General features: G+C 42.7%; 1 protein-coding gene across 2 annotated transcripts; it reads left to right on the top strand.

Annotated features, from left to right (window-relative positions):
- Positions 1 to 18,656: 18,656 nt before the first annotated feature.
- On the top strand, positions 18,657 to 26,501 carry lipg (lipase, endothelial). 2 transcript variants are annotated; one of them, XM_083673858.1, is made up of 10 exons: positions 18,657 to 18,893; positions 20,110 to 20,288; positions 21,166 to 21,345; positions 22,368 to 22,479; positions 22,681 to 22,905; positions 23,266 to 23,508; positions 24,028 to 24,148; positions 24,242 to 24,469; positions 24,808 to 24,912; positions 25,206 to 26,501. In XM_083673858.1, the coding sequence occupies exons 1-10, from the start codon at positions 18,812 to 18,814 to the stop codon at positions 25,234 to 25,236; spliced, it is 1,506 nt and encodes a 501-aa protein (XP_083529984.1). In that variant the 5' UTR covers positions 18,657 to 18,811; the 3' UTR covers positions 25,237 to 26,501. The 2 variants fall into 2 exon arrangements, with proteins under 2 accessions (XP_083529984.1, XP_083529985.1); XM_083673859.1 differs by lacking the exon at positions 18,657 to 18,893 and adding an exon at positions 19,947 to 20,024.
- Positions 26,502 to 26,779: the final 278 nt, after the last annotated feature.

Below are 26,779 nucleotides of genomic sequence, written 5' to 3'. Positions count from 1 at the left end.
CAGGCTATGTCACCAATTTTCAGGTGTACACGGGGGCCATTCAGGGTAAGACGGAGAAAGACCTGGCTCACCGGATAGTCTCAGACCTGGCGACACCTGTCCGTATACATGGACAACTTTTACACCGGTGTGAAGTTGATGGTGGACCTCAAGACCAGGGGGGTGCAAGCTTGTGGAACGGTGCGTGCCAACAGGAAGGACCTCCCCAAGAACAAGGACCTCACAAAGCAGGCTGGCTTGAACAGGCATGAGTTCAAGGTGGCGCAGCGGGATGACTTGACCTTCTGCATCTGGCAGGACACCAAGGCAGTGATGGTCCTCTCCAACTACCATGACCCGACAGCTTATGGGTCAGTGAGGAGGAAGGCCAATGGTCAACACCAGATGGAGGTTCGGGTGCCAGCATGCCTTGCTGACTATCAGCAACATATGAAGGGGGTAGACCTTCTGGACCAGATGGTGGGCTACTACCAGATCGGTCTACAAAGTGGTGGAGGAGGCTGTTCTTCTACTTTCTGATGGTGGCGTGCTACAATGCCTTTGTGGCTGCCAGGTCTGCAGGAGGAGCCAAGTGGAAGTACAGGAAGAAGTGCTCCCCAGGTGCCCCCCACCAGCCCAACTGGAGCTTCTGCTGAGCATGACCTGGTCCAGATCAACACCAAGAGGAAGACCTGTAGGGAGTGTTCTCTGAAGCACTACGGCACCAACGTGCGTCCTGGGTCAACTCTGATGGGGTGCAGGCAGTGTGACCTTCCTCTGCACCGCGAGTGCTTCATGCACCACGTCCTTCGCCAAGATTGATTTGCTCTGTGTGTCAGTCTGTGTGTGTGTGTCAGTCAGTCAGTCAGTCTTTGTCTGTCTGTCTGTCTGTCTGTCTGTGTGAGGATAATGCTGTTCAACAGCCAAAGAGGAGAGATGTGAGCCATGGAGCTCAGAGACTGAGACTGTTCCCAGTTCCACCTCAGGACTTTCCCCACCCCTCCCCACTCCTTTCCCACCTCTCTCTCATACCAAGGTGCCTTGGTCTGTGTGTTGGCATGTTTAAAATGTTATTTGTTATATAAATAAATCATATATATTTTTTCTTCCCCATCTGATTTTGAGGATTTTTAGAAAAATGTGTTGGTATGTTAGTGCTAAGGGAGCATGTTTTAATACAACCTGTGATTCTTACCTTTAAAATGTCATTTATTTCATGTTTCTATGTGCTACAGGTTTTGGTAGATGGTTTTGGTAGATGTTGACAATTCTTAGTATTTTTTCAGAAAACCCTCAGGAGATAAGGATATTTATCCTAGAATAACATAGGTTTTTATAGGCGTTTTTAGCAGGCGTTTTAGGAGTAAATGGGTTAAGTGAAATCTGACATTTTCATCAGAAATGACTCAGTGGAAAACACCTGACAGAGAGGAACACAAAAAAACAATGCCATAGATATGTCTTTTATTTGAAATTTGATCTCATTACTTTGTTAAATCTGTAAGTTTGGTTTGTTCTGAATTCTCTAAGGTGAATTTGGAAAAGTTAAGTTAATTGGTGATAATACATTAGAAAAAATATGTTCTTATTTTCAATAAATATCAACTCTGTTTGGCCCGCGACTTGGGCCCAAATTAGATTTTTGGCCCCCTCTGTGATTGAGTTTGACACCACTGCCATAGGCAGTCACAATGCTAGAAGAAGGATTTTTTTTTTTATTAACAGGAGGTTGGGGGAAAGACTGAAACGAAACACCAGCACAGATAGCACTACCCCTGCGCCTGCACAGGATGGGTTTAGGAAAATATTATAGAAAACAGCTGGTAGTATAAGTGATCTATTTACTAGGCTCGGGGCTTTCATCCCGAAGGAAAGTGAAATAGATAATGTTACGCCCACACCAAACACTAGGGGTTACAAGATGGACAGGGACCATCAATTAGATGCCGTGTATAAGGCAGCGCTAGTCAACCACTGGTTTCGATGGGTCCAGTACACTAGTACACAGAATGAGTTGAGTAACTGTTATGTGTGGTCCAGGGCCCGCCAAGAGAAGGTGTATGTGATCAATACTAAGTTTAGCTGGAAACAATGTGAGGACAAAGTCAGAACGTGGCTGGCCACCTGTGACCCTAGATGTGGCATGAATAGCACATATCAAATAGAGAACTGCACACGTGAATGCGCCCAACATTTTAACTACACTGAATTTTTCAATGCCAAAATACCTAGGCCTGCATGTGCGGTAGAATGTCTAACCCATGTAGGATCGCCAGCCCGGACGGCTGTCTTAAAGTGGCCTGATGATGAGGAGATCGCTGGCAGAGAGTGTAGGGCACTAGACGTGCGTCTGACCCCCAGGGTGGCCTACAGTACTGACCCACAGGGGTTGACAATCCAGATGCAGGGCTCATTCGAGTGCTTCCAGAAGGACAAAGGGGATGTGTTTGTGGGGTGCTTGGGGAAGAAGTACTATGACAAGATTTGGGACGTCGATGACTCAAATTGTACTCAAGGGTCGCATGTGGCTCCGGTGGTGAAAGGAAAGCAGACGAAACCCGATCCTCCCATGTGCACTTATCATAACCAAACTCAAGCTGTAGCTGACCAGTTCTGGTTGCATGATGAGCGGAAACTCCATTCCACTCTTCCTCTGAACTGGACAGGCAGGTGTGCGAGAGTTCAGGCAGTCATGGAGATAATCACCATACCTGAGAAGGTGTTAGACAGACCCCCAGTATCTGAGGCCCCCAGCAGAGCCAAGCGAGCGTATGAGAGGGACCCCCAGGTTGTGTTAGATAGCATAGGACAGCCTCGAGGCATCCCAAACAAGTACAAGGCCAGGAATGAGAGAGCCTCAGGGTTTGAGTCAATCCTTCCTTGGATCACGGTGAACAAAAACACTGAGTGGCTAAACTACATCTACTACAACCAGCAGAGGTTCATCAACTACACAGATAGTGCTCTGCAGATAGTCCAGCCTTATGACTTGGCAGAATAGGCAGGCCCTAGACTGGCTGCTGGCAGAGAGGGAGGGGGCTGCATGTTTTTTGGAGAGTATTGCTGTACTTACATCCCCAACAACACTGCCCCAGGTGGAGCTTTCTCCACCGCCATGACTAAGTTGAAAAACCTTAGGCAGGAGGTGAAGGATCACTCTGGGGGCGGGGAGGACTGTTTCACCTGGTTTAATTTGGGTAAATGGGGTGTTGCAGTGGCAAATATGGGGATGGTAGTGGTGGTTTGTACAGCCATAATGTTTTTTGCTATTGTATTCCGATCCTCCACAAGGCCGTGGTGTCGAAATTGAGCGCCCAGATGGTGTTGCAGTCCAATGGTCAAACTCTCAAACAGCCTGACTTGTACCCCATTCCTGACTGAGCTCCAACAAAGCCACGGTCAGAGGGGGTGAGGACGATGATGACACCGAGGATGATGAGGACACTTCGGTGTAGTCTTCCATGTTGTGATCCACTAAAGTGAGTTTGGCTTGCCAGTGTTTAGGGTGAAAGACCCAGTTGGTATAGGTGGGTTGAAGGTTAATTGTGGAAGTTGATTAGTATGTAATTTTGAGTATTATCTGTGTGAGGAGCTGTCTACTTAATCGTGTAATCCTATAATCTCTGTGCTCATCATCAACACAAAATCATAGAAAACAATAATCATAATGAAAGGATGCATAACCTAGTAATCTATGGTAATAATCATGTATTCATGTTTGTGGAGAAGGGTAGTGGAGGTTAGTTCAAGTTATGTGGTTCTGTATGTTTATGCTCATGTGCTAGGTGGTAGGGAGATTGGTGTGTTTAGGTATAATGCACCTGTGTAGGGGACAGGCTAATCTCTCATTGCAGGTGGGCTGGTGAAAATATTGAGAGTCGAAGGGTCTGTGGGCTGAGATCTCGCATGGACTGGAGGGCCTGTTAGGACACTGGGGGACAATCATGTCTCCAAGGAGAAGTGAAGAGGATTTGCCCCGACGCGCGAAGAGGATATGCCACTACAAAGTTTCTATTGCTCTGGCCCGGCACTGCAGTTGCCTAGTGTTTTTAGGGCCAGTAGGTGATGAAACCAATAAACTTGACATCTGAAAGAGGATGTTGACCATCATTCGGAGACTGTTTCCAAGTATATTTGCACTTACACTGACATCCCGCATAACATTTTCATAATTTGTTGTTTACTTTTGTTGTCAGTATTAAACTGGACTCAATATTTAGGGAGAGGAGCAGTGCTAGGGTTTTACCTACTTCCCGCCAAACAGGGAGAGGATGTTTCCCAGGCAGTGATCGTATCTGTTGTTAAACCTCCATCCAAGTGATAGTTATCTTTTTGATGATCACTGACATAAGGGGTTAGCATCTTGCTGCCCAGGTGGGATGGACCTTGGCAACAGATAAGGGATAGCTGATTGTTGAGCCTATTACTCTCATATACTCATTATTCATTACTCATATGTCATATCTGCAAATATCCGACTGATTGCTGAAGCGACTTCTACTTGCTCAACACTCTTGCTTTTGTTTTCCGTGGCTGATGGGACTTTCCAGTCCCAGAGGGGGGAATGTGGCGGAAAATCCCAGAATAATGTGACAGAAAGTTCAGTCATAGCCTTTCTAAGAAATCATTTATAGGAAATCGCTTTATAACAATGGCTGAAAGGATCCAGATGTTGTTATTAGGATAGGAGTGAGAAAAACAAGTCACAATGATGTCGAAACGATGATGTTTTTGCCAAAGTGTTGTACACATGTTATTGCCAGAGAAAATGATGCATATTCTCGTATATATATGGCACAGACGTGATAATTACTTTTTTGGAATACCTCGAGTTTGTTTGTGCAAATATTATTATCTGCATTAATAAAACTGTATAATCCTCTTTGAATAACTCCTCATTTGTCCGCTTCCACTCTACCACAATAGTCAAATTAAAAAAGAATGAGAGGTAGAGAGAGATTGGGAGAGGAGCAACATAACAAAATCACCTGATTAAACACAATGATAAAATAAAATAAATAAGTACCTTGAGAGAAACAGGAATCGAGCAAAAGCATTCTTGGTTAAAGCCAACATACCCCAAAACATTCCAAACAAACACAAATAAGAGTGCCAGTAGAATACCCTTTTGGGAAAAGAAAACCAAAAATACAAATCCTACTGTAAACTCATCAGTATTAACGATGAACAAGAAAGCAGCAGGAATCCTTTCTTACTCAGCATCCATTGATTAACATGTGCAGTGGGGTCAGTGACATACGCCCTTCTGTTAAAATAACAGTAGGCAAGTTCACAGTTTGGGTTTTAGTCATGCACATTAAACCAACAGCCCACAATCTTCAACTCCTAACCTGAAAAAAGTAAACTTGAATGCAAGACTCAATGGTGTCATTATTACTGTAGTCCGCTAGATGGCGATATAAGCCTGAGTAGTGAGGAACAAGCATTCAAAAACAACAAGTAGGCAAATGAAATGATAATATATGATATAATAATGAGATGAAAATAAATGATAATTTATTTAAGTTCATTGTTGCAATGGGAAGTCCAAGGTGAAATTGAGGTCCAACAAGTTACAGGTCCAGTTAGAATCAATGGCAGTTTATAGAACATCCATAATAGGGTGACAATGGGTGACTACACTAGGTTGCTGTGTGGAACAGCATTCACAGGCATGTTAAAAAGAAAGGAAATCAAAATATTGTGCTTTTATTAGCAATTGTCTTTGAATGAGAAAATAAACAAGATCAACTGAAAGTCCTCACAAAGCAGGCAGCATTAACATACTATATAAAAAAATAGATTCAATAGCTTGCATAGGCTCTATGCAGTCAGTAATAAATGAGCAATAATAAATGAGCCAGCAATGTAGTGTCCATGCTGTCCATATTTGAAAGCATGAACATGAGGCAGGATGTTGTTCGGTCCTAGGCTGTGGTAGGCTCAGTCGCGTTCAGGGGGTTCATCACCCACCACCTCCTTGAATAGCTCATCTCATAATCCTTGGGCAGTCCAATCACACATAGATGTTGGCGTTTTGATTGTGATCTATCAAAACGTGCAACCGGGTTGTTCAAACCAACTTGGGTACAGTTGATTCCTAATAGCTGAAACTCTATTCAATCGGCCGGGAGCACTTTGTATAGCTGACCCCAGACCAGCCTATAAAGGCTCATGCACAGTGCGCCCATTTCATTCTTTTCACTCACTTATTCGCAAGCCCGTCTGCAGTGTTCCGACTAGAAAGTTTTCCCCGGGCGTTACGGCCAAATTGTCTCTGTTCCGTGAGCCTCAGTTTAACAACTCAAGGTGATCTGAGACATGCTATACTACATGTAAAAGCAGAATGTCTGCAAAGCGAGGCTCGCTTGAAGCAGCATAGTTTTACACTTCGTCTATTTTCCTTGGCAGTGAGAGTGTTGCCCAGGCGTAGATGCAGAGAAATAAACTGATAAAATCAAATATCATCCAAAACTAAGTAGAAACATTTAAAAAATCACCCCGCACACATTGAAAGATTTGGTATTGCATTTTAGGCTTGTAATAAATAAAGATAAACAGTGTTGGCACAATTCATATAATTTACTTGAATTTACTTCAATAATTGAGATTGCAGATAAATTGTTGGGGTTTCAAGAATATAGCATCTCGTTATGAAGTGTAGCCAAAATTATTTTCAGATAGCTTCCCTTTATGAAATATGGCCTATTTTGTCATCAGATCAACGTTTTTGGTGGCGCATCTCGTCTCGCTCTTGTTGCAGCACCCTGAAAACTGTTAACTGAGCTATGACGGTACGCTCTTGTTGCAGTGTTGGTGTAGTTTCGGCGTTAGGTTACTTATTCTTCCTCACAGGACTCCTGCTTATTCAGGCTTTACTTTTACAGAGTTAAGTTCTCTCTAGTTTGGTTAGTCAACAAGAGATTGATTTAGTCACTAGCCTAGCTACTTTCTCTCGTGCCCTTCCAGTGCCACATGAATTTTGTTGCTAGCTGGTGGATGACCCCTCAAAGTGCTCCCCTCTTTTTCTACACCAAGTAATGGAAAGTCTAGTTTACTCAGTCGTGTTTTCCACACTAGTTAACACTTGATTGCAGCGTTGCTTGGCTAGCTAGCCTATGGTACACAAATGTTAGCCTGCCACTTTGTTGTTGTTAGCTGGCTAGCTCGCAAGCTTCACGACACCACACTACATGCCGGTCTAACTAATAATGTCTGCATTAGTTAAAATAAGTTATAATTGATGTGATTGAAACAATGTTATGAGAACACTTAAAGATATTTTAGATTGACAATTTAATTTAAACAATATGAAGGTTAATCCACTGTAATACCTTGGAGGAAACTATGAGTTTGACCCATAAAATCCTCTCTGACGTAAGGCCCAGCGACTCCTTTGATTATGTGTACCTCAAAGTAAATTCAATCCATGATTTCTGAAAGATGATATAGAGTACAATAAGATGTGTTCAGAAGTAACCAAATCACCTCCTTCTTTACCGTCACCTTTGTTTATTTAAGCTTACAAGAACAGTTGACTGACTAGATTGGATGTGGATCTTATACCTTCAAAAATATGCAATGGGCCTGGTCCCTGGCAAGATATGGCACCCCAGACGTACAGTTTGAGGGGATGTTTCTGTCTCAGTTTGGGAGACCGTCTACCTAGCTACGCCAACATGTCAAGGAGAAGTGCTCCAGGGCCACTGTTGACTCATCACTGAAGATTGTGAAAATATTCCCCAGTTTCAATCCATGCCTGTGCCTGCTCTACGCGAAGGGTCTTGTTCTTGTCACGAATCATAGGGTCCATTCTGCAAGAGAATACCATTTTCTGATGTTATGTATGTGGACTAATGTCTGACTTCTGGTCTTGAGCAGCAATGTCTTTTGCAGACAGCTCATCCTCCTCCTCCATGTAGGAATTGATGGCTTCAATGATACTGCTAGAACAAAAGAATAACAATTTCAAACACTATGAATATAATAACATTGTGAATGCTCTGTCTCTCATGTATTTACAGTATATGCAATAGAGAAGTCCTGGTTAAAAAAACATAAATATATGAATAAATAAATAATAATAACATAAATAAGTACCTAGTAGATGGAATATATTTGTAATAACTGTTAAAATTAATGAAACAACAAAGTACTTAGGTCCTCTAATGAGGGGGGGTGGTGCAAATAAAAAAGTATAATTACAATTGTCCTTTTAGGGGAGGGTTGGGGCAGGGAGAAAAATGATGCAAGCAATGCAATCGAATAGAACTATAATTCTATTTTTTCAAAGCTGATCTATCCCAGAAAATATATAGAGAAAGTCTGGCCAGTTTGCCGTGTCATTTTCCTAGGCATTCGCTTTCGGGGTCTGACGGCAAAGGCTTCGGATTGTTTTTCCTGTCACAAGAACTCCAGATGATGACAAGGCGGTTGCAATCTCTTTGACAGTCTTGCCATTTCTCCTCATCATCTTGATCGCCTCACTCTTTGCAGCAGAGATCTTCGTCATGGTCCTGTGATCTGCCTAATGAGGCTAGCAGGGGGTCTATTAGGTCATGAACTTGTTAATATGGCTACCCGCACCCTGGTCCACCTCTAACACATTTCAATGTTTTGGCGGTAATTGTACCCCATGGGTGAGCCATTGTTGCAGGCTCATTGACATTACCGTTACTGTGTACAGTAGATCTAAGGACAATTAGCCTACAAAGAACTCCTGCTGTGCACAAATTCCAATGGAGATATCTGCTTTCTACAAGGACAGGACCCCATGTTCCTCTGCGTTGAAGGTACAGTAGCCTAATAAAAAAACATAACTTCCCTATTCCATTTAAAAAAGCTAATCTGCTAGTTGCTGCAAAGTAGGCCTATAGCCTCCTAATTAATGAATGTTTCCCTTGTCTTCACAGACACGTAGGCCTACTCTTGCTACTCCTGCTCCAGCTAAGATTAAAATAATGGTCAAACAAAAGGCGTGTCTTGTTTATTTTCTCTCATAATTCATTTGTTTTGACTCAAGTTTTGTTTGTACAATTGCCTAATGTAGATTACTAACCATGAAACAATATTTCGCAGCGCACTGCACAGCCTACAACACCACCGGTGAGGCCACATAAAAAGACCATGGCAGCAAAGAAAGCGGTAAGTAGCCCATTGTTTGAATTGTGCTATCATGAAGTTGAATTGTGCTATCATGAGAAGTTGACTCAAAATGTCCCATTGGTAGTTTTATGGTAATAAAAAAAACCGCCATGACTAAATGGGTTGAGCACTAAATGCTAAAATACACCGTAACTGAACTGCACAAGATATAAAATATAAAATGAAAATATTTCATCACGTTCAACAATCTAGCTAAAATAAATGCATTTGGGGGAGTGCTAGTGAGCGGCAATGGAGTAAGACGCAATTTTTAGAGCTCCTGCAGAATCCTTACTCATTTCATATTTAAACGACATTTACATTTTAAATCGCATGTAAAACGCTCAAACACTATCGCTAATAAACCAAAGTGTAGTTAAAGGTCAGTAAAATTGACGGTGCGCCCACCACATCATCAGACAAGAGTTCAGATGACCTCCATCAACCCCCACCTGAACTCGCGGTGAGCTCGACCATGAACATCGCATCAATCAAAGCTGATATCCTCTCCTCCTTTAGGAAGGACATATCCACTGTAATAAGGGATGAGCTGAAGAGTGCTTTAGCGGATGATTTTGAAGCGTTACGGCAGGAAATAAAGGCAGTGAAAACTGAAATTGTACAACCCTAATTAGCACAGAAATTGATCATGTGAAAGCTAATGTAAAAGCCGTTGAGGAAGGACTGTCAACATGGTCGGACGTACGTCGGAAGTAGTGGCGGTACAAACCACTACAACAGACCTCAAGAAGCAAGTGGAAGATTTAAAAGAAAAGTGCGAGGACATAGAGGGAAGGATGAGGAGAGGTAACATTCGGATCATGGGGGTCGCTGAGCTGCCAGGATCGAGCTCTCCCACGGCAGTTTCCAAACTTATTAGGGAAGTGTTTCGGATGGACAAAGATGTACGGATCGAGTGCTCACACCGCAGCCTGACACAGAAGATACTTGCATTTGAGTCAATTCTTGAAAATTCCTCTCCCTCCTACGCGAGATCCTTCTGTTGATCAGCGCAAGAGTTAGCATGTGCTGCTCCCTGGGAATCACTGGCATAGTAGAGCATGGTTAGAGTGCAAAAACTCTAGTCTGACATATTTTAACGCAGTATGAGACTTTTTTAGGAAGTAAACACAGACCTTTTGATAACTATGATGCAGCTGCATGCAAAATGGTAATAGTTCGAGAAGGCAATGATAAACTTTTGACTCTTTTGACTCTTCCTCTAGTGCATAGTTGGTGTCCTCTCAAGCAAGGTGTTTTAGTCGCAATGTGGATGTTTTACTGAAAACGGTGTTTCTCATAGCTTTTACGGATTCTAAGGGGTGGTGAATACACTACTTGTGGTAATATCTCAATCCTTCCTATGATCTCACACTCTCTGAATTGAAATGGATAAGCACTTGTTTACTATCACTCTTAAACTCAAAGTCTTATAGAGGTAGAAGAGGAACTCCCATTGTCATTTCCCAAAGTAATACTGCATTTTGTCGCCTTTGTTCCATGTCCCCCAATTTGCAGTCGACCACGGGCGATGCCTATACTTCTACAGGGCAAACCTATGACCACATGCTGGTTCACTGCACGCTTCCAGCTCCTGTGCCAAACGTGGCGGGCTATCTCTGGAAAGATATACAGCCTCTGCATCAATCTCTGTGGTGTCGACGGCAACCGTGATGAAGATGGGTCATTGGTCCTCAGCATCATACGAACATTAAAATTGATGGAATTCAAAAGACATTGTCAAAGCGAAAGCGTTGAGTACGGTTAATTTATGATAAGGACATATGTCTGCGATGGTGTGCACAATTAACAGCCTGATATACAGGCAGCATGAATGTATGAGATGAGTCTGTGATGATGTACAGAATGCTCACTAGCATGTGGTTGGCTGGGCAATGATTGCGTAGTGTAAAAGTAGAATGACCAGGCAGATCTTAATAATCATTCATGGTGGGTCTCAGACATGCTTTGTGAATTAGAAAAAGCCATGTAGGTGGTTTCTTGACTGAGTAGTAGAGATTGCTACTCAGTAGCACTGAGTAGTAGAGATTGTCAGCTTTTATTAAATTGTACGCCATTCAGAACTTAGAAGATTGGTGAGCTCAGAAATCGCAGGAAGACTTCTACAGTGGATGACCAAAGAATGCTCACAATGATTAAGAAAACCCTGAAAACAACTGTCCCACAGGTCAGGAACACTTTCCAGGAGGTACATTTAATGTGTCAGAGACTACCATTCGCATTAGACTTCACCAGCATAACTACAGAGGCTACACTGCAAGGTACAAACCTCTAGTTAGGCACAAAAAAAGGATGGCCAGGTTATGGGTTGCTAAAACATACCTAAAAGAACCTGCAGTGTTGTGGAAAAAGGTGAACATGAATGATGAACATGTACCAGTTCATCAACCTGTTTTTGAAGAGTGAAGTGTGGAAAAAAAAGGAACTGCCCAAAATCCACAGCATACCACCTCATCTGTGAAATATGGTGGAGGGGGTTTTATTGCTTGAACATGTATGGCTTCCACTGGAACTGGCTCACTTGTTTTCATTAATGATGTAACCGCTGACGGCTGCAGTGTACAGAGACATCTTGTCAGCCCAAGTACAAGCAAATGGCTCCAAACTCATTCGACAGCGCTTTATCATACTGCAGGACAATGACCCAAAACATACTGCCATAGCAACTATGGAGTTTTCCCGGGAAAGTTGTTGATTTAAGCTACTGTACACCTTGCTAGTACCGGGTTGGACCCCTTTTTGCCTTCAGAACTGCCTTAATTCTTTGTGGCATAGATTCAACAAGGTGCTGGAAACATTCCTCAGAGATTTTGGTCCATATTGACATGATAGCATCATGCAGTTGCTGCAGATTTGTCAGCTGCACATCCATGATGCGAATCTCCTGTTCCACCACATCCCAAAGGTGCTCTATTGGATTGAGATCTGGTGACTGTGGAGGCCATTGGAGTACAATGAACTCATTGTCATGTTCAAGAAACCAGTTTGAGATGATGTGAGCTTTGTGACATGGCGCGTTATCCTGCTGGAAGTAGCCATCAGAAGATGGGTACACTGTGGTCTTAAAGGATGGACATGGGCAGCAACAATACTCAGGTAGGCTGTGGCGTTTAAACAATGCTCAATTGGTACTAAAGGGCCCAAAGTGTGCCAAGAAAATATCCCCCACACCATTACACCACCACCACCAGCCTGAACCGTTGATACAAGGCAGGATGGATCCATGCTTTCATGTTGTTTACACCAAATTCTGACCCTACCATCTGAATGTCGCAGCAGAAATTGAGACTCATCAGACCAGGCAACGTTTTTCCAATCTTCTATTGTCCAATTTTGGTGAGCCCGTGCGAATTGTAGCCTCAGTTTCCTGTTCTTAGCTGACAGGAGTGGCACTCGGTGTTGTCTTCTGCTGCTGTAGCCCATCTGTTTCAAGGTTCGACGTTGTGCGTTCAGAGATGGTCTTCTGCATACCTTGGTTGTAACAAGTGGTTATTTGAGTTATTGTTGCCTTTCTATCATCTCAAACTAGTCTGGCCATTCTCCTCTGACCTCTGGCATCAACAAGGCATTTTTGCCCAGAGAACTGCCACTCACTGGATATTTTCTCTTTTTCAGACCATTCTCTGTAAACCCTAGAGATGGTTGTGCATGAAAATCCCAGTAGATCAGCAGTTTCGGAAATACTCAGACCAGCCCGTCTGGCACAACCATGCCACGTTCAAAGTCACTTAAATCACCTTTCTTCCCCATTCTGATGCTCTGTTTGATATTCAGCAGGTCGTCTTGACCATGTCTACATGCCTAAATGCATTGAGTTGCTGCCATGTGATTGGCTGATTAGATATTTGCGTTAACGAGCAGTTGAACGGGTGTACCTAATAAAGTGGCCGGTGAGTGTATGTACAGTGGGGGAAATAATTATTTGATCCCCTGCTGATTTTGTTAGTTTGCCCGATTACAAAGAAATGAGCGGTCTATAATTTTTATGGTACTTTTATTTCAACAAATAGAGACAGAATATCAACAAAGAAGTCCAGAAAAAAACACATTATATATACTTATAAATTCATTTGCATTTGATCGAAGGAAATAAGTATTTGATCCCCAAGCAAAACATGACTTAGTACTTGGTGGAGAAACCCTTGCTGGCAAGCACAGAAGTCAGACGTTTCTTATAGTTGGTCACCAGGTTTGCACACATCTCAGGAGGGATTTTGGTCCACTCCTCTTTACAGATCCTCTCCAAATCCTGAAGGTTTCAAGGCTTTTGCTTGGCAACTCGAAGCTTCAGCTCCCTCCACAAATTTTCTATAGGATTAAGGTCTGGAGACTAGCTAGGCCACTCCATGACCTTAGTGTGCTTATTCTTGAGCCACTCCTTTGTTGCCTTGGCCGTATGTTTTGGGTCATTGTCATGCTGGAAGACCCATCCACGACCCATCCTCAGTGCTCTGGCTGAGGGAAGGAGGTTCTCGTCCAAGATCTTACGGTACATGCCCCCGTCCATTGGCCCCTCAATGCAGTGAAGTCGTCCTGTACCCTTAGCAGAGAAACAACCCCAAAGCATAATGTTTCCACCTCCGTGTTTGACGGTGGGGATGGTGTTCTTGGGATTGTAGCATTCAGCATTTCTCTCCCTCGAAACACGAAGAGTCGAATTTATGCCAAAGAGTTCAATTTTGGTCTCGTCTGACCACATCACCTACTCCTAAGCCTTCTCTGAATCATTTAAGTGTTCATTGGCAAACTTCACATGTGCCTTCTTGAGCAGGGGGACCTTGCGGGCACTGCAGGATTTCAATCCGTTACGGTGTAGTGTGTTACCAATGGTTTTCTTGGTGACTGTGGTCCCAGCTGCCTTGAGATCATTACCAAGCTCCTCCCGTGTAGTTCTGGGCTGATCCCTCACCCTTCTCATGATCATCCTTACCCCACGAGGCGAGATCTTGCATGGAGCTCCAGGCCGAGGGCGATTGATGGTTATTTTGTATTTCTTCCATTTTCTAATAATTGCACCAACAGTTGTCTCCTTCTCACCAAGCTTCTTGCTGATGGTCTTGTAGCCCATTCCAGCCTTGTGCAGGTCTACAACTCTTACCCAGATGTCCTTTGAATGTTCTTTGGTCTTGCCCATGGTGGTGGAGAGGTTGGAATGGAAGAGATTGATTCTATTGACAGGTGTCTTTTATACCCATAACAAGCAGAGATTAGGAGTACTTTCTTAAAGTGACAGGAGTAATCTGTGTGCCTCATGGGCATATAACCGGTCTGTATGAGCCAGAATTCTTGCTGGTTTGTAGGGGATCAAATACTTATTTCCTTCGATCAAATGCAAATGAATTTATAACTTTATATAATGTGTTTTTTCTGGACTTCTTTGTTAATATTCTGTCTCTATTTGTTCAAATAAAAGTACCATAAAAATTATAGACCGCTCATTTCTTTGTAATCGGGCAAACTAACAAAATCAGCAGGGGATCAAATAATTATTTCCCCCACTGTATATATGTGATAAAGACATCCAGACTCTTAATGTAAGTTTTTATTCAGCTTTTGAGCCACACAAATATTATTTTTCATGAAGCCTATACAAAGCATGAAAGTGTGATTACAGTCTTTATCACCAGATTTACATTTAAAATGACTACCAGCTGGTGTAATTACAGCAATCAGCCACAAGGTGACGCTAAAAGTGTTTATTAGGATCTCTTGTTCAAGACAGAACCTTCCTTTTGTGAATTGATTGTGTGTTATTTGCCTGTATCACATGATAAAGAACATTCATTGGAGAGCACTGATTTGGTCCAGACAAGGCGCTTTCTGAAATCTGGTATCATGCCTGAGCACTGGCCTTTACGTACCATTTGTACGTTTTGTGGATTCGCACACATTTAGCTATTAGAAAAGGCAGCATATTGTACATTTTCAGATTTTCAGTGTCATCAAAGCACAAACTGGGCAGCAATGCACAAACTGCCACAGGCACTCACAGTGCTAGCGAAAGGAAGAAAACTATTTGTTAGTGTGTTGAAGCATTGTGATTTTAGAAATCATCAAGTGTATGCCCGGCATTAGATGGGACCTTGCTCAGTCTGTACTGTTCCAGCAATGCAATTAAACCTATTCATGGATACAGATTGTGTCTTTACCTACACTGTTATTGTATGGACTGCCCCAGTGGAGTAGCCTGGGTAGCTGATTGTTTCAGCATTCAACAACTCTTCATTGTTGCCTTGCCAAACAGACCTTGTTTGGCAAAATAAGGACAGGCTGGCATCCAGGCTACCAATTGAGCTATTTACTGACCATGACTGTCACATGACCATGACAGACACATGGCCAAACTGAACTACTGCCCAGCGTGCCAGACAGGCATTGTCTAGTTAAATTGTTCTTGTGATGTCACTTTCCATATCAGTGCCCACCATTACTTATTACTGTATTGTTTTTGTTGGCATAGTAGATTTAGTAAAGAAACTATATATTGCTGCTCTTATGTAATTCCTTGAGCATACAGACAGGCCATAGAAATGTAGTACATGCATGTTAACATGCATTTCCCACATTGTTTACATTCCGAAATCACTAAAAGTGGCTTTAACCCTTAGATATGCAGTTTTCCTTGCATAAAAATAAATTATGATATACGGTATTTGGTAACTTTGTGTGTGCTCCACTGTCATTGACTTTTGTGTGCACAGTATGACTTGCCCCGTTCAAATACAACCGCTGAGGCAAGATAAAACTGGGCAGTTTTAGAATGTTTAGGTAAAACAGCCTCAGAGCTCAGAGCTCAGACCACAGACGTGAGTAAATTATGTTGCTCCAGTTATCTGACATATTGAATCTCCAGTTACCATGCTAGCTAAGATCTGACATGTTGAATCTCCAGTTACATGTTTCATTGAGGGTGATACAGTTTCTGAACATACGCCAATGAACACAATTCAAATTCTATTACTATTATATTACTGTAACATTCTGATCAAACATTTTGTCCCTGTTGTGTCCATAGAAATACAGTTGTGTCCACCTGCCCACATATCCTCTCATTTATGTAGCTGTGCAACAATTGTACATACATTACATAAGAATGTACTGCACTGTGACCACAAAAGTAATGTCTTCAGTTCTTTATGACATGAAATCTTCAGCACTCATGGTGTGCTGTTACAGCATATACTCTAAATACAGATTATGACATCATCCAAGATGTCAAACCTTCTGATGAAGTGAAGATTAAAAATATCGATCTATATTTAAAGGGCTTTAAATAGATGAGCCAATTATCTGCTCTCCTTCCTTGAGGAGCTTTTTGCCATGATAGGTTGACTCTGCAGTAGATATTTCAATATATTATATTTACAGTGTTGGAGAGCAGTTTCACTACATGTTGCTCAACTATTAATTTACCTACATATTGCTGTAGCTTGGTGGTAGTTAAACTGAATTAAAATCAGTAATTTTCAGTAATTAACTACTGTTTTGCCATGTAGCAGTGTAGTGAGCTACTGTCACTACTCACTACATTTCCCCCCAAAACAAATAAAGAAATAGGAATTTAACTATTATTCCAGTCCTTGAACTTAAAATGTCTCAACTATTTATTCCCTCATTGCTTCCCATCTCCCCACTTTGCTCCACCTCACCTGTTTTTAGTTTCAGTCATTTCGGTTTCTATCATAGGGACTGTCAGTGTTGTTCGATGAAGTAGTTTCAAGGTACTTTTTCAAAGTAGCTTTAGTTTGACAAACTATATTTCTCTCAAGGATAGCTTTAGTGTATCTCAACTCAACTTCTTCCCTTGCAAAGTAATTGGTAATGTAGTTAATTTGCCAATTTAATTTAAGTTAGTTACATTTTCAGAGTATCTTCCCCAACACTGGTATTCATTCACATCCAAGAACAGAAGGCTATCGTTGTTGTGGCTTATTCAGAAGAGGCATCAGTGACATTGTGATTCAAATCTAAGGGCTTTATTTTCGACAGGGCGCAAAGCAATGGTATCATCAACAGTTAGCGATTTCAACTTGTTGGCGCTGTAGTATTTTAAAATCATAATAGCAAGATTGGCAATTTAACAGCCAATTTAACAACAAAGTAGAGGCTTTTAGTCTAATCGTGTTATCCTACTTTTATTAATGGTCTCGACAAGTAATTCATAGCTTAAGTGAAAGCTTCACGAATTCTCAACATTATTGGCTCAATAGGACATCATGTTCATTATTGCAAATGCAAGTCTATTGAGATACGTGGCCTGACAGTAGGCTACGTGTATCAAGTCTACATAATGTTTTCCTAATTATGTGATACTGTATTTCATCATCTGGATGATAATCAATTCATTAGCCTATGCTCTGGAAGACCAATCCTGTCCTCCCACCGCTAATCCGAGTTGAGGAAAAAACACAAGCTACCAAACACTGTAAATACACAGTTGAGCTCCTCATATATTTGGCTATGGAGCGCGTTTTGATTGGTTAGTGAGTGGTCAAGCCCTCGACACACCTCATTAATTTATTCATCTAAAGCCAGCCTTTTTATGCTACCGCTAAAATGGAGCCCTGTGGTTGCTCTTGAGAGTGGCATGTGTAGTTCACCTCTCTGTGACACATACTGTGCGCTCATGTATGTACACACACAGTAGTGTTATTGTAGCCAGAACCTTGCGTGAGTGAGCCTATTCTTTCCTCATCAATTGAAACTGGTCTGTGAGATAAGCCGATGGCTTGGCAACACGCCAGCAGGAGGGACAGTGCATTCTAGTGCCCGGACAGAATGAGGTAACCCACCCTTCCCCCCTTGCTGAGCCTTCTAACATTCCCATAGACTCGCCAAGGGAGCCTGCCGGTTTCCCACGTATGATAATGGTCATAGTGGAATGTCATGTATTGCACTCAATGGGAAAAAATGATGTTAAAACAAGGAGCAGCCCTTGAAGGGTGAATAGGGTCCACTAACGTTTATATCTATATTTCAGACTCACAATAAAACAAATATTGTTTTAGTAATGATATGACCTATCATCATATTGTCTATTTTTTCAGAGTATGTTGAATTCGTCTCTAAAACTGGCTACAGCTCGCAGTAAAAAGGTCTAGTGAAGTTTTCTTTCCCAGACGTTTCAGACACTATTCTAACAGAACGGACTTGAGTCCGGTTTGACTTTAATTTAAAATCAATAGCGTGCGCCTATGATGGCTATGTTTTGACAAGTTAGGACAGTGTTGATATGTGTACTTGTGCGTCAGTGGTACTCCCCATATTCCGAGCCATACCGGGCAGATCACATGCTGCATTGTTTGTTTTCACAAGCGGCCGCATGAAAGGGTTAAAGGCGACGTGAGAAGCCTAGACCTAAAACAAATTCATTCAACTACTTTTCGCCACGCCTTTAAACGTAAACAAATGGGGGCTTGACCAATTAGAAGCCAAGAATTTCGACGTAGAGATCTGCCGATGATCAGATGACTAAAGGCAAAACTATTTAAAACTCTAATGAGCCACTTGATGCAAGTACATACATTTCTGCGGTACTGCTCTCAGGGGCACACGAAATACACCTCCGACTCACTTTGCCTCTTGGATTTAAACCCACTTTACACACTAACAGTGAACATCTAGTTATCATCTCATAACGTGGATTTCACATTTGTGCGTGAGAGAAATGAAAGCCTTTTCATGGTGGATTTCCCTACTCTGTGCAGCGCTGTTTGCGTCAGGACTTGGAGAGAACGCCGTCCTTAAAGGTAAGAACACATTTTCTAATGTGCGGTGTAACTTTGACAACAATTAAAGCCGAACTTCGGCTAGATGAAAACACTTTTGCCAAAGGAAAGCCTAACCTAATTCATTCTCAACCACCTTGTTACACCTTCAATTTCCAGAAAGGGTTCAAACAATAGGGCACGCACAGTGTTTCAATGAATGGAAAATGACTGACATCTATCAAAATAGATCAATGATCAATATACATTGCATGTTAGCACTAGGTTATCAGAGTATAATTGCATTATAAAGATGAAGAAGTGTGAGATGGTGTGAGAGACAGAAAAACGGGACTGGATTTGACTCAGAGTCGTGTCCTTGGGAAAGACCTGCGATGTGGCGCAAAACCAGAACACGCCACGTCTTGTGTTCCGTTTGGAATGAAGTTCCGTTAAACCCGTGTTTTACCGAGCACCACTACACAGCCCACGCCAGCTGGTTGTACAAGTATTGTAGCTTTTGACTTCTCATGTGGAAGCACAAGTCAAAGCGCAACCATGTTCACATCAAATTGCGTATCTTAACGATCGTATGATGTTCAAGCGGGTTGTATTTTAAAGTGAAAGGCTGAATTCACAGCCGACTAATTGCCCCAAATGCTGCAACTCATTAGAGCCCTACATCAATATTGTCATCAGAGGTCTCGTCTAATAAGTCATGATTCAAGAGTCCCAAATTCAACGAAGCTGTACGTGCGTTTTGAGCGGCATACGGTATTGTGATCGCTTGAAACCGTGTCAGTATGAGCCACCAGTTTAATAGAGTACGGCAGCTGGGAAGGAAATAGCGCGGATGGCACTGGCTGCCAGATCTGGCCATGCGCCAGGAGAACCCGGACGGGCGCGCAGCAACTGCCAGACCCGGGAACAGGACCAGAAGTGGTCGAGGTTGTAGGTTACAACATCTCATAGCGTGTTAGATATGCATGTGTTTGGTCAAGATATGTAGAATAAACAGGCTAATGGTGTACCTCAAGCAAAGGCTGATTTACATCTGTCGTCTCCGAATTTGATGGGTGAAAGCATTTGGGTGATTGCTTTAGCTTACCCTTTAAGGAGTTACTTACACCCACCTTTTTTCTCAAACCTCCGGAAATGCATAGGGCACTGATGGTGTGTATGGTTTGCATGCTATCAAGTATTGTAGCCAAAGATGACACCTCATTTCAACCTCTATTCCTGTCTCTTTCTGGTGTAGATGGGGAAGATGTGTTAACGGATGACGAGGCTCTACATGACCAGATCAGGTATAACATGCGGAAGAGTCTGGACCTGGAGCAGGACGGCTGCTACCTGCAGCCTGGCAGGAAGGATTGTCTGCAGGAGTGTGGCTTCAACGCCACAGCCAAGACCATTTTCATCATCCATGGTTGGACGGTAAATACACACACACACACCTAGAGCACTAGCTCTCTCCCTTACACGAAAAGCTATGATCTTAAGACTGTGTGTGTGTGTGTGTGTGTGTGTGTGTTCTTCCCTAATGGTCTTTGGATATTGAAATGTGTTGTGTAAATGTCAGAAGTCACTATACATGTGTTGGGGGGGGGGGGGGGGGGGGTTGAGGTCAGTGGACTTACAGTGCCTTCGGAAAGTATTCAGACCCCTTCACTTTTTCCACGTTGTTATCTTATAAACTCAATTTAAAATGGATTAAATTAAAATAATTTGCCATCAATCCACACACAATACCCCAGAATGACAAAGAGAGAAGTTTTTGAAATTTCTGTAAATTTATTAAAATTGAAATACAGAAATACCTCATGTACATAAGTATTCAGACCCTTTGCTATGACAACCTGATCCACACAGTGTTATTGATTACTATGCAAATCAGATTGCCTATAAAAACAAAGATTAATTCAAAAAACAAAATTACATGAACTATTATCCTTGCATTAAAATGGACTCAATTCAACTTAGAGTGATGTCTTGATGACATTTTTGCATTTTAGCAAATGTTAAGTGTCATAGCAAAGGGTCTGAATACTTATCTACATGAGGTATTTCTGTATTTAAATTTACAGAAATTTCAAAAACTGTTTTCGCTTTGTCATTCTGGGGTATTGTGTGTGTGGATTGATGACAAATTCTTTTAATTTAATCCATTTTAAATTGAGTCTGTAACACAACAAAATGTGGAAAAAGCGAAGGAGTCTGAATACAAAGGCACTGTATAGGCAGTGGGTTGTAGTAGTAATGTCAGTTTAAGGTTGACTGACGCGCCCCCCCCCCCCCTCCATCTTTCTCTCAGATGAGCGGGATGTTTGAGATCTGGATGCACAAGCTGGTCTCCGCGGTGATGCAGCGCGAGAATGGAGCCAATGTGGTGATCGTGGATTGGCTGACGCTTGCGCACCAGCTTTACCCTGACGCTGTCAACCACACACATCGGGTCGGCCTGAGCATCGCCACCACCCTCAACTGGCTTCAGGTGTGTGTGTGTTCTGCAGAGAGAATCGATAATTCAGAGAATTGTCATTTGAGAAAGCAACACTGAGCTAACACTCTTGACTTTCATGTGGAACAGAGGACAACTATCTCTGTTCATCATATTTGTATCCACTTACACTCTGAATAAGCCCTGCAAGTCTATTGCAAACACATGTATGTGAGAATGTGACCTAGTTACTAGTTATTGTCCTACATATGGCAGCTGAAGTAGTGCTGTTGACCTGTACGCTCACCCACACTGAGGGAGAGCTTAGCTCACAGCCTCGCCTAAGGAAGTGTCTGTCTCTCCACTGAGGGAGAGGTTTCCCAGCCTCCCCTAAGGAAGTTTTTCTCTCTCTCTCTCCCTCTCCCCCTCCCTCCCCACTGACTGTGGTGTGAGAGAACAGCTGAGTATCTGAACAGCCTTTCTCCAGCTAGCTGTAGGGTGTGTTCACAAGAACTCTGCACCCTCAAGAAAACGGTTGCCAACTTCTCCAGATGTGGGTGGGAAAGAATGGGAAATTCCGGGGGAATTTTCCATTCGTTCACTCTGCAGTTGGTTCTTGTATGAGCGCTTCTTTTGGTTCTTGTATGAGCGCTTCTATCTGTCAGACAGATTCCTCCACTTGTCACTGCTCTTTCATGACTGTTGCCAAGACAGGATGTGGTTTCACCATGTTGTGTCTACCCAATCAGAGCCCTTTCAGATCATGGCTCATTAGGGAGGCTATTTAACAGTTTTGGGACTCATCCAAATGTCCTATTCAGGAGTGCTGTCATGAAAAGGCCAGGGCACCGCAAGTGGACTGAGATTGGAGCAGAGCGACACACAGGCATTGGCAGAGACAAAGCGTACATGCATAGAGCCAAAGAGACAGATGGTAGAGGTGCTGTAGCATGGAAGGGAAATTGTGAATGCATTCTGCCCTCATTATCTGCACTGGGATTGGCTGCGGAATCCGGGACATGTGTGTTTGTGTGGCAGCAACTGCTGATGTGTGTCTGGTCTCTTGTCTCTGATAGGATGAGCAGCAGCTGCCCCTGGAGAATGTGCACCTGATTGGGTACAGCTTGGGTGCGCATGTGGCGGGCTACGCTGGAACATTTGTACGAGGGACTGTTGGCAGAATCACAGGTAAGTGGAGAACGACATCAACCCCATCAGTCCTATGAGAACCTGTTGGAAGTGCCTTAGACTAAAGCTATATTCAAATATCAAACTAGCCTTATTGCCTTTGGCAAGATGTGCTTAAGACCACAGTCAATTCACTGACTGTAGTAGAGCCTGCCCTCCCTCAGTAGTCCACCCAATGACACGGCTCTGGTTCTGTCATAGGTCTAGACCCGGCAGGGCCCATGTTTGAAGGGGTGGATGAGCAGAAGCGCCTGTCTCCGGACGATGCAGATTTTGTCGACGTTCTCCATACCTACACACGGGAGGCGCTGGGGGTGAGCATCGGGATCCAGCAGCCAATCGGAGACATTGATATTTACCCCAACGGCGGCGACGTGCAGCCCGGATGCGCTCTGAGCGATGTGCTGACCACTGCAGCAGCAGGAAGTGAGTAGTCGCATACAAGAAGTCACTGATACCTTTAGCATCCTAGCTAGCCATGTCTGTTTTGTCTTTTATGGGCTTGGAATTTAGTTGGCTCTTGCTCTTAAATATGTTGGGATTGGGTTGGCTACTTTTTGTTTGATTGGAATGGAGCTTCCTCTCTGGGGGTGGGTTTGATGTTGATGGATGTTCCTATTTGGGGTTAACTTAATTAACTATTTAGGAGTTTGGTTAACAGATTTTCATTAGGGCTAAAATTAGCTAGTTTCCTCCTTTTAGCTTCTTTGGATTGTACCAAATATTCTTGAACACTCCACCAGTTGAGTTTTGTCTAACAGCCCCTCCATTCCTCATCTTCCGCAGACTTTGTCGACGTGATGAAGTGTGAGCATGAGCGTGCCGTGCATCTGTTCGTGGACTCTCTGATGAGCAAGGACCACATAGGCAAAGCTTATCAGTGTACGGGCCCTGACCGCTTCAAGAAGGGCATTTGTCTGAGCTGCCGCAAGAACCGCTGTAACAACATGGGCTACAATGCCAAGAAGATGCGGAAGAGGCGCAACAGCAAGATGTACCTGAAGACTGGCGCTGTCACCCCCTTTGGAGGTGAGTGGAGAAAACTAGCAAGTGTTTTATATCTATCATCTGGCCTTTGGGTCATTAGGCCTCTAGATTATGACATGACTTTACTCGCAGTCATATGCCTGAAACAAAGTTGAACAGAATGTTGTTAACTAACTCTGTGTCCTGATTGCATTTACACATTGGCGATGCTGCTACTATCCGAACTTGTCCACCTCTATAGGTGGTCGGATTACGGTCACAATGTATTTTTTCCATTTCCGTCTGTCTTTTCATGTGGACAGTGTCTGGATGTAGGTCACATTTTATAGAAAGGTGTAAATGGAGTCACTGACTTGTGAAGGTGAACTGAAGCAGTCGGTGTACTACATTCTATCTGTTGACATAATGCCAGACTGACATAATGGCCAGTAGTTACACTTATCACTGACTACTGTTATGACTCTACATTTGCAGTTGTAATACTACTGTATATAGACAGTTAACCTTTGCCCTGCAGTTGTAAATCTTATAAAAAATGACCTTTTTTGTTTGTCTTCCAAGGCTACCATTATCAGATGAAGATGCACGTGTTCAACAGGAAGCAGGCTGACGACTCAGACCCTACCTTCCATGTGAAGCTCTACGGCACTCACAATGACACCCACGACCTGTCTGTAGACGTGTGAGTACGCGGCCAGCAAATCTAAATCTAAATAAAGTACAAGCTATTTGTGTGTCACCGGCCTGTGAGTGACCTTCTCTCCCTCTCCTTCAGTGACGACAGTGTGGGCCTGAACCTGACCAACACGTTCCTGGTGTTCACAGAGGAAGACATTGGGGACCTCCTGAGGATCCATCTGAGCTGGGAGGGAGCGGCCGAGTCCTGGGGCTCCATGTGGAAGAACATCAAAAAGTCACTGTGGTCCTCCTGGAACACCACGCCCACCAACCAGGTGCTGGAGGTGCGCAGGATCCGCGTCAAGTGCGGGGAAACGCAGAAGAAGTAAGTCGGGAAGGGTGGCTATTTTGTCCATGGGATCATTTGATCTATGGTGTTTTGCAAAGTAGGAATAGATGACTGACAACTTCTCAGATGGATTCTATATTGTATACACTGTTTTTTATGTGTGTATGTTTATTATGGGTAACTAAATAAACTAAACCATCACCATTAAAATAATTGCACCATTTTAAAATCAACACCTTTAGGAAAACTGGCTGCATAACTCATTCATTCTGCTTTGTGAAATACTCTCGTCTGTTGTCATATCCCCTGTCCTTAGCTTGTATGGTGGCCTGTATTTTTGTTGATGAGTTATTATTTATATTTTATCTCTGTAGGTTCACCTTCTGTGCCCAAGACCCATCCAAGACTGAGATTTCGCCAGGGCAAGGCATCACATATGTGAAGTGTCGTGATGGCTGGGAGGTGAAACCCAAAAAAAGGTACAGCCCACTCACTTGGCTAATTATATTCATGGATATCCTACAGTGTCTGCTTTGGTCCATCAACAGTCATTTTCTAGATTTGTATATTGTCTAGGGCAGTACTGCTTGCTTGAATTGAATTAAGAATAGAAATACAAAGCTATTGTGACATAGTGGAGAAGGAGTAAGATGATGGCAACCTTCCCGTTGACATTGGGGATCAAACCTGGCCTCTTCATATAAACTTCTATACAATATATCTTGTTAGTGGCCAGGCAAATCTATTGAGAGTCTTTTGCTTTGATTGACAGATTGTACATGAAGGATTCATCACTTCAATGAGGATAGCACCATCTCATGGGGACCAAAGGCGGAACAGAGCCTTCTCTTCATCCGAGCACTTTGATAGGAGGAGGAGTGACAAGCACACGGTGGGAGGGGCATAGGGAGGCCTCGGACTCAGGATGCACCCAAATATTTTTTCACTGGTCACATGACTTTGGGCTCTGTCCTACGGGACAGCGTGAGACTGCACACGGGCTGGCCCCGGGGGCGGGCCTAAGTGTGCTGTCAGGATTTCCTGAGGATTCACAGACGTTCCACCATATGGACTGGTCTCAAGTCAGACTAGAAAAAGTAGTGTACAGATGCGTCATCGGACGCTCCCTAATAAACCTAGTCTCTTTACTGTACATTTTAATTTATGAAGAATGGACAAGCACTGTAAGACCAAGCTTATTTATCAACGTGAAGCACACCCAATATGAAGCACATGTTTGAATGCATTTCTCTTTAGAGAGCTGCAGTTTGTTTTTTTGTTTGTTTGTTCTGACCAACAAGTGTGCCTTTCAGCTTGATGAGATTAAAATTGTGAATACACTGTATTACTGAAGGAGGTGATTGAGCTACATGCACATGATCTTTCACTGTGTCTGCAAAGTCTTGTGATGTGTCAAGTGCCAGTTATTTTGTGGGTGTGTTTAATGTATATAATGTAAATATTTTTTTGGCAAAATAAAATTCACTTGTTATTTGTAAATAATTCTGCTTTTCACTTTGAAGGCCATTGTTAGTACTGCTGTATGGGCTTGTTTGATGATGCACTAGATGATGAAACATCAGGATAATGATCTCCCTTCGGGATGGGTTCAAGGTCCTCGGCATGTTCATTAGTGGTCAGATCTCTCAACACCTGGATAAGTGTTTAACATGCAGCTTACTGCATTGTATGGTATTAATGACCAAAAACTATCTTTTAGGTGAGAAGTTATGGCTTGTCAAAAGACAGGAAATTCTAAATGAGCACCACCACCCATAACTTCACCTATGCGTGCAAACAAGGTTTTCCAGCACACAGCTTTGATACCTGCTATAGTGCTGTATGTTGGTCTACTATACTTCAAACAACATGTACTCACCACTGGGCAGGTTGCTTTACATAACTTCTCACTTAAAATGTAGCTTTTGGTCATTAATATCCATGTTTTTTTACACCGGAAGGTGATCTGCTGTTAAATTACAAAAATGTGATCCCATCACTATCATTAATTGCGAGACGATTAATAATCCTGTTAAAAAAGCCAAAACATTCAAGAACTAGGCTTATTCATAACCTTGCTGTTATTATGAACATTTTAGTTCTACATGATAAATAAAGCACTTTTCGTTCACTATTTCTATACAGTCAAAAAAATCTGTTTCACATTTGAAAACAATATAGCATTGTTTCGAAAGGAAAATACTGTTTTTCTTTTAACAAGAGAAGTTGCTGAGGTCCAACTCACCAACGGACAGAACGCAGTCCTTTTCAAACAGGGTCATTGCAGAGAGGCACTGATGAGCGGCAATTTGGAGCATGCATGCCAAATAATATTTTCATACACGA

This window comes from Argentina silus, assembly GCF_951799395.1.
Source record: "Argentina silus genome assembly, chromosome: 7".
NCBI classification, from domain to species: domain Eukaryota; kingdom Metazoa; phylum Chordata; class Actinopteri; order Argentiniformes; family Argentinidae; genus Argentina; species Argentina silus.
The sequence above is the reverse complement of the archived record's forward strand: the minus strand, read 5'-3'. Positions and strand labels throughout refer to the sequence as shown.

Excerpts from the sequence above, each read along its gene's own strand:
- lipg (XM_083673858.1), top strand. The coding sequence starts at position 18,812 with ATGAAAGCCTTTTCATGGTGGATTTCCCTACTCTGTGCAGCGCTGTTT. Across the intron at positions 18,894-20,109 it reads AGAGAACGCCGTCCTTAAAG|ATGGGGAAGATGTGTTAACG; the intron begins GTAAGAACACAT and ends TTTCTGGTGTAG. Across the intron at positions 23,509-24,027 it reads CGCTGTCACCCCCTTTGGAG|GCTACCATTATCAGATGAAG; the intron begins GTGAGTGGAGAA and ends TTGTCTTCCAAG.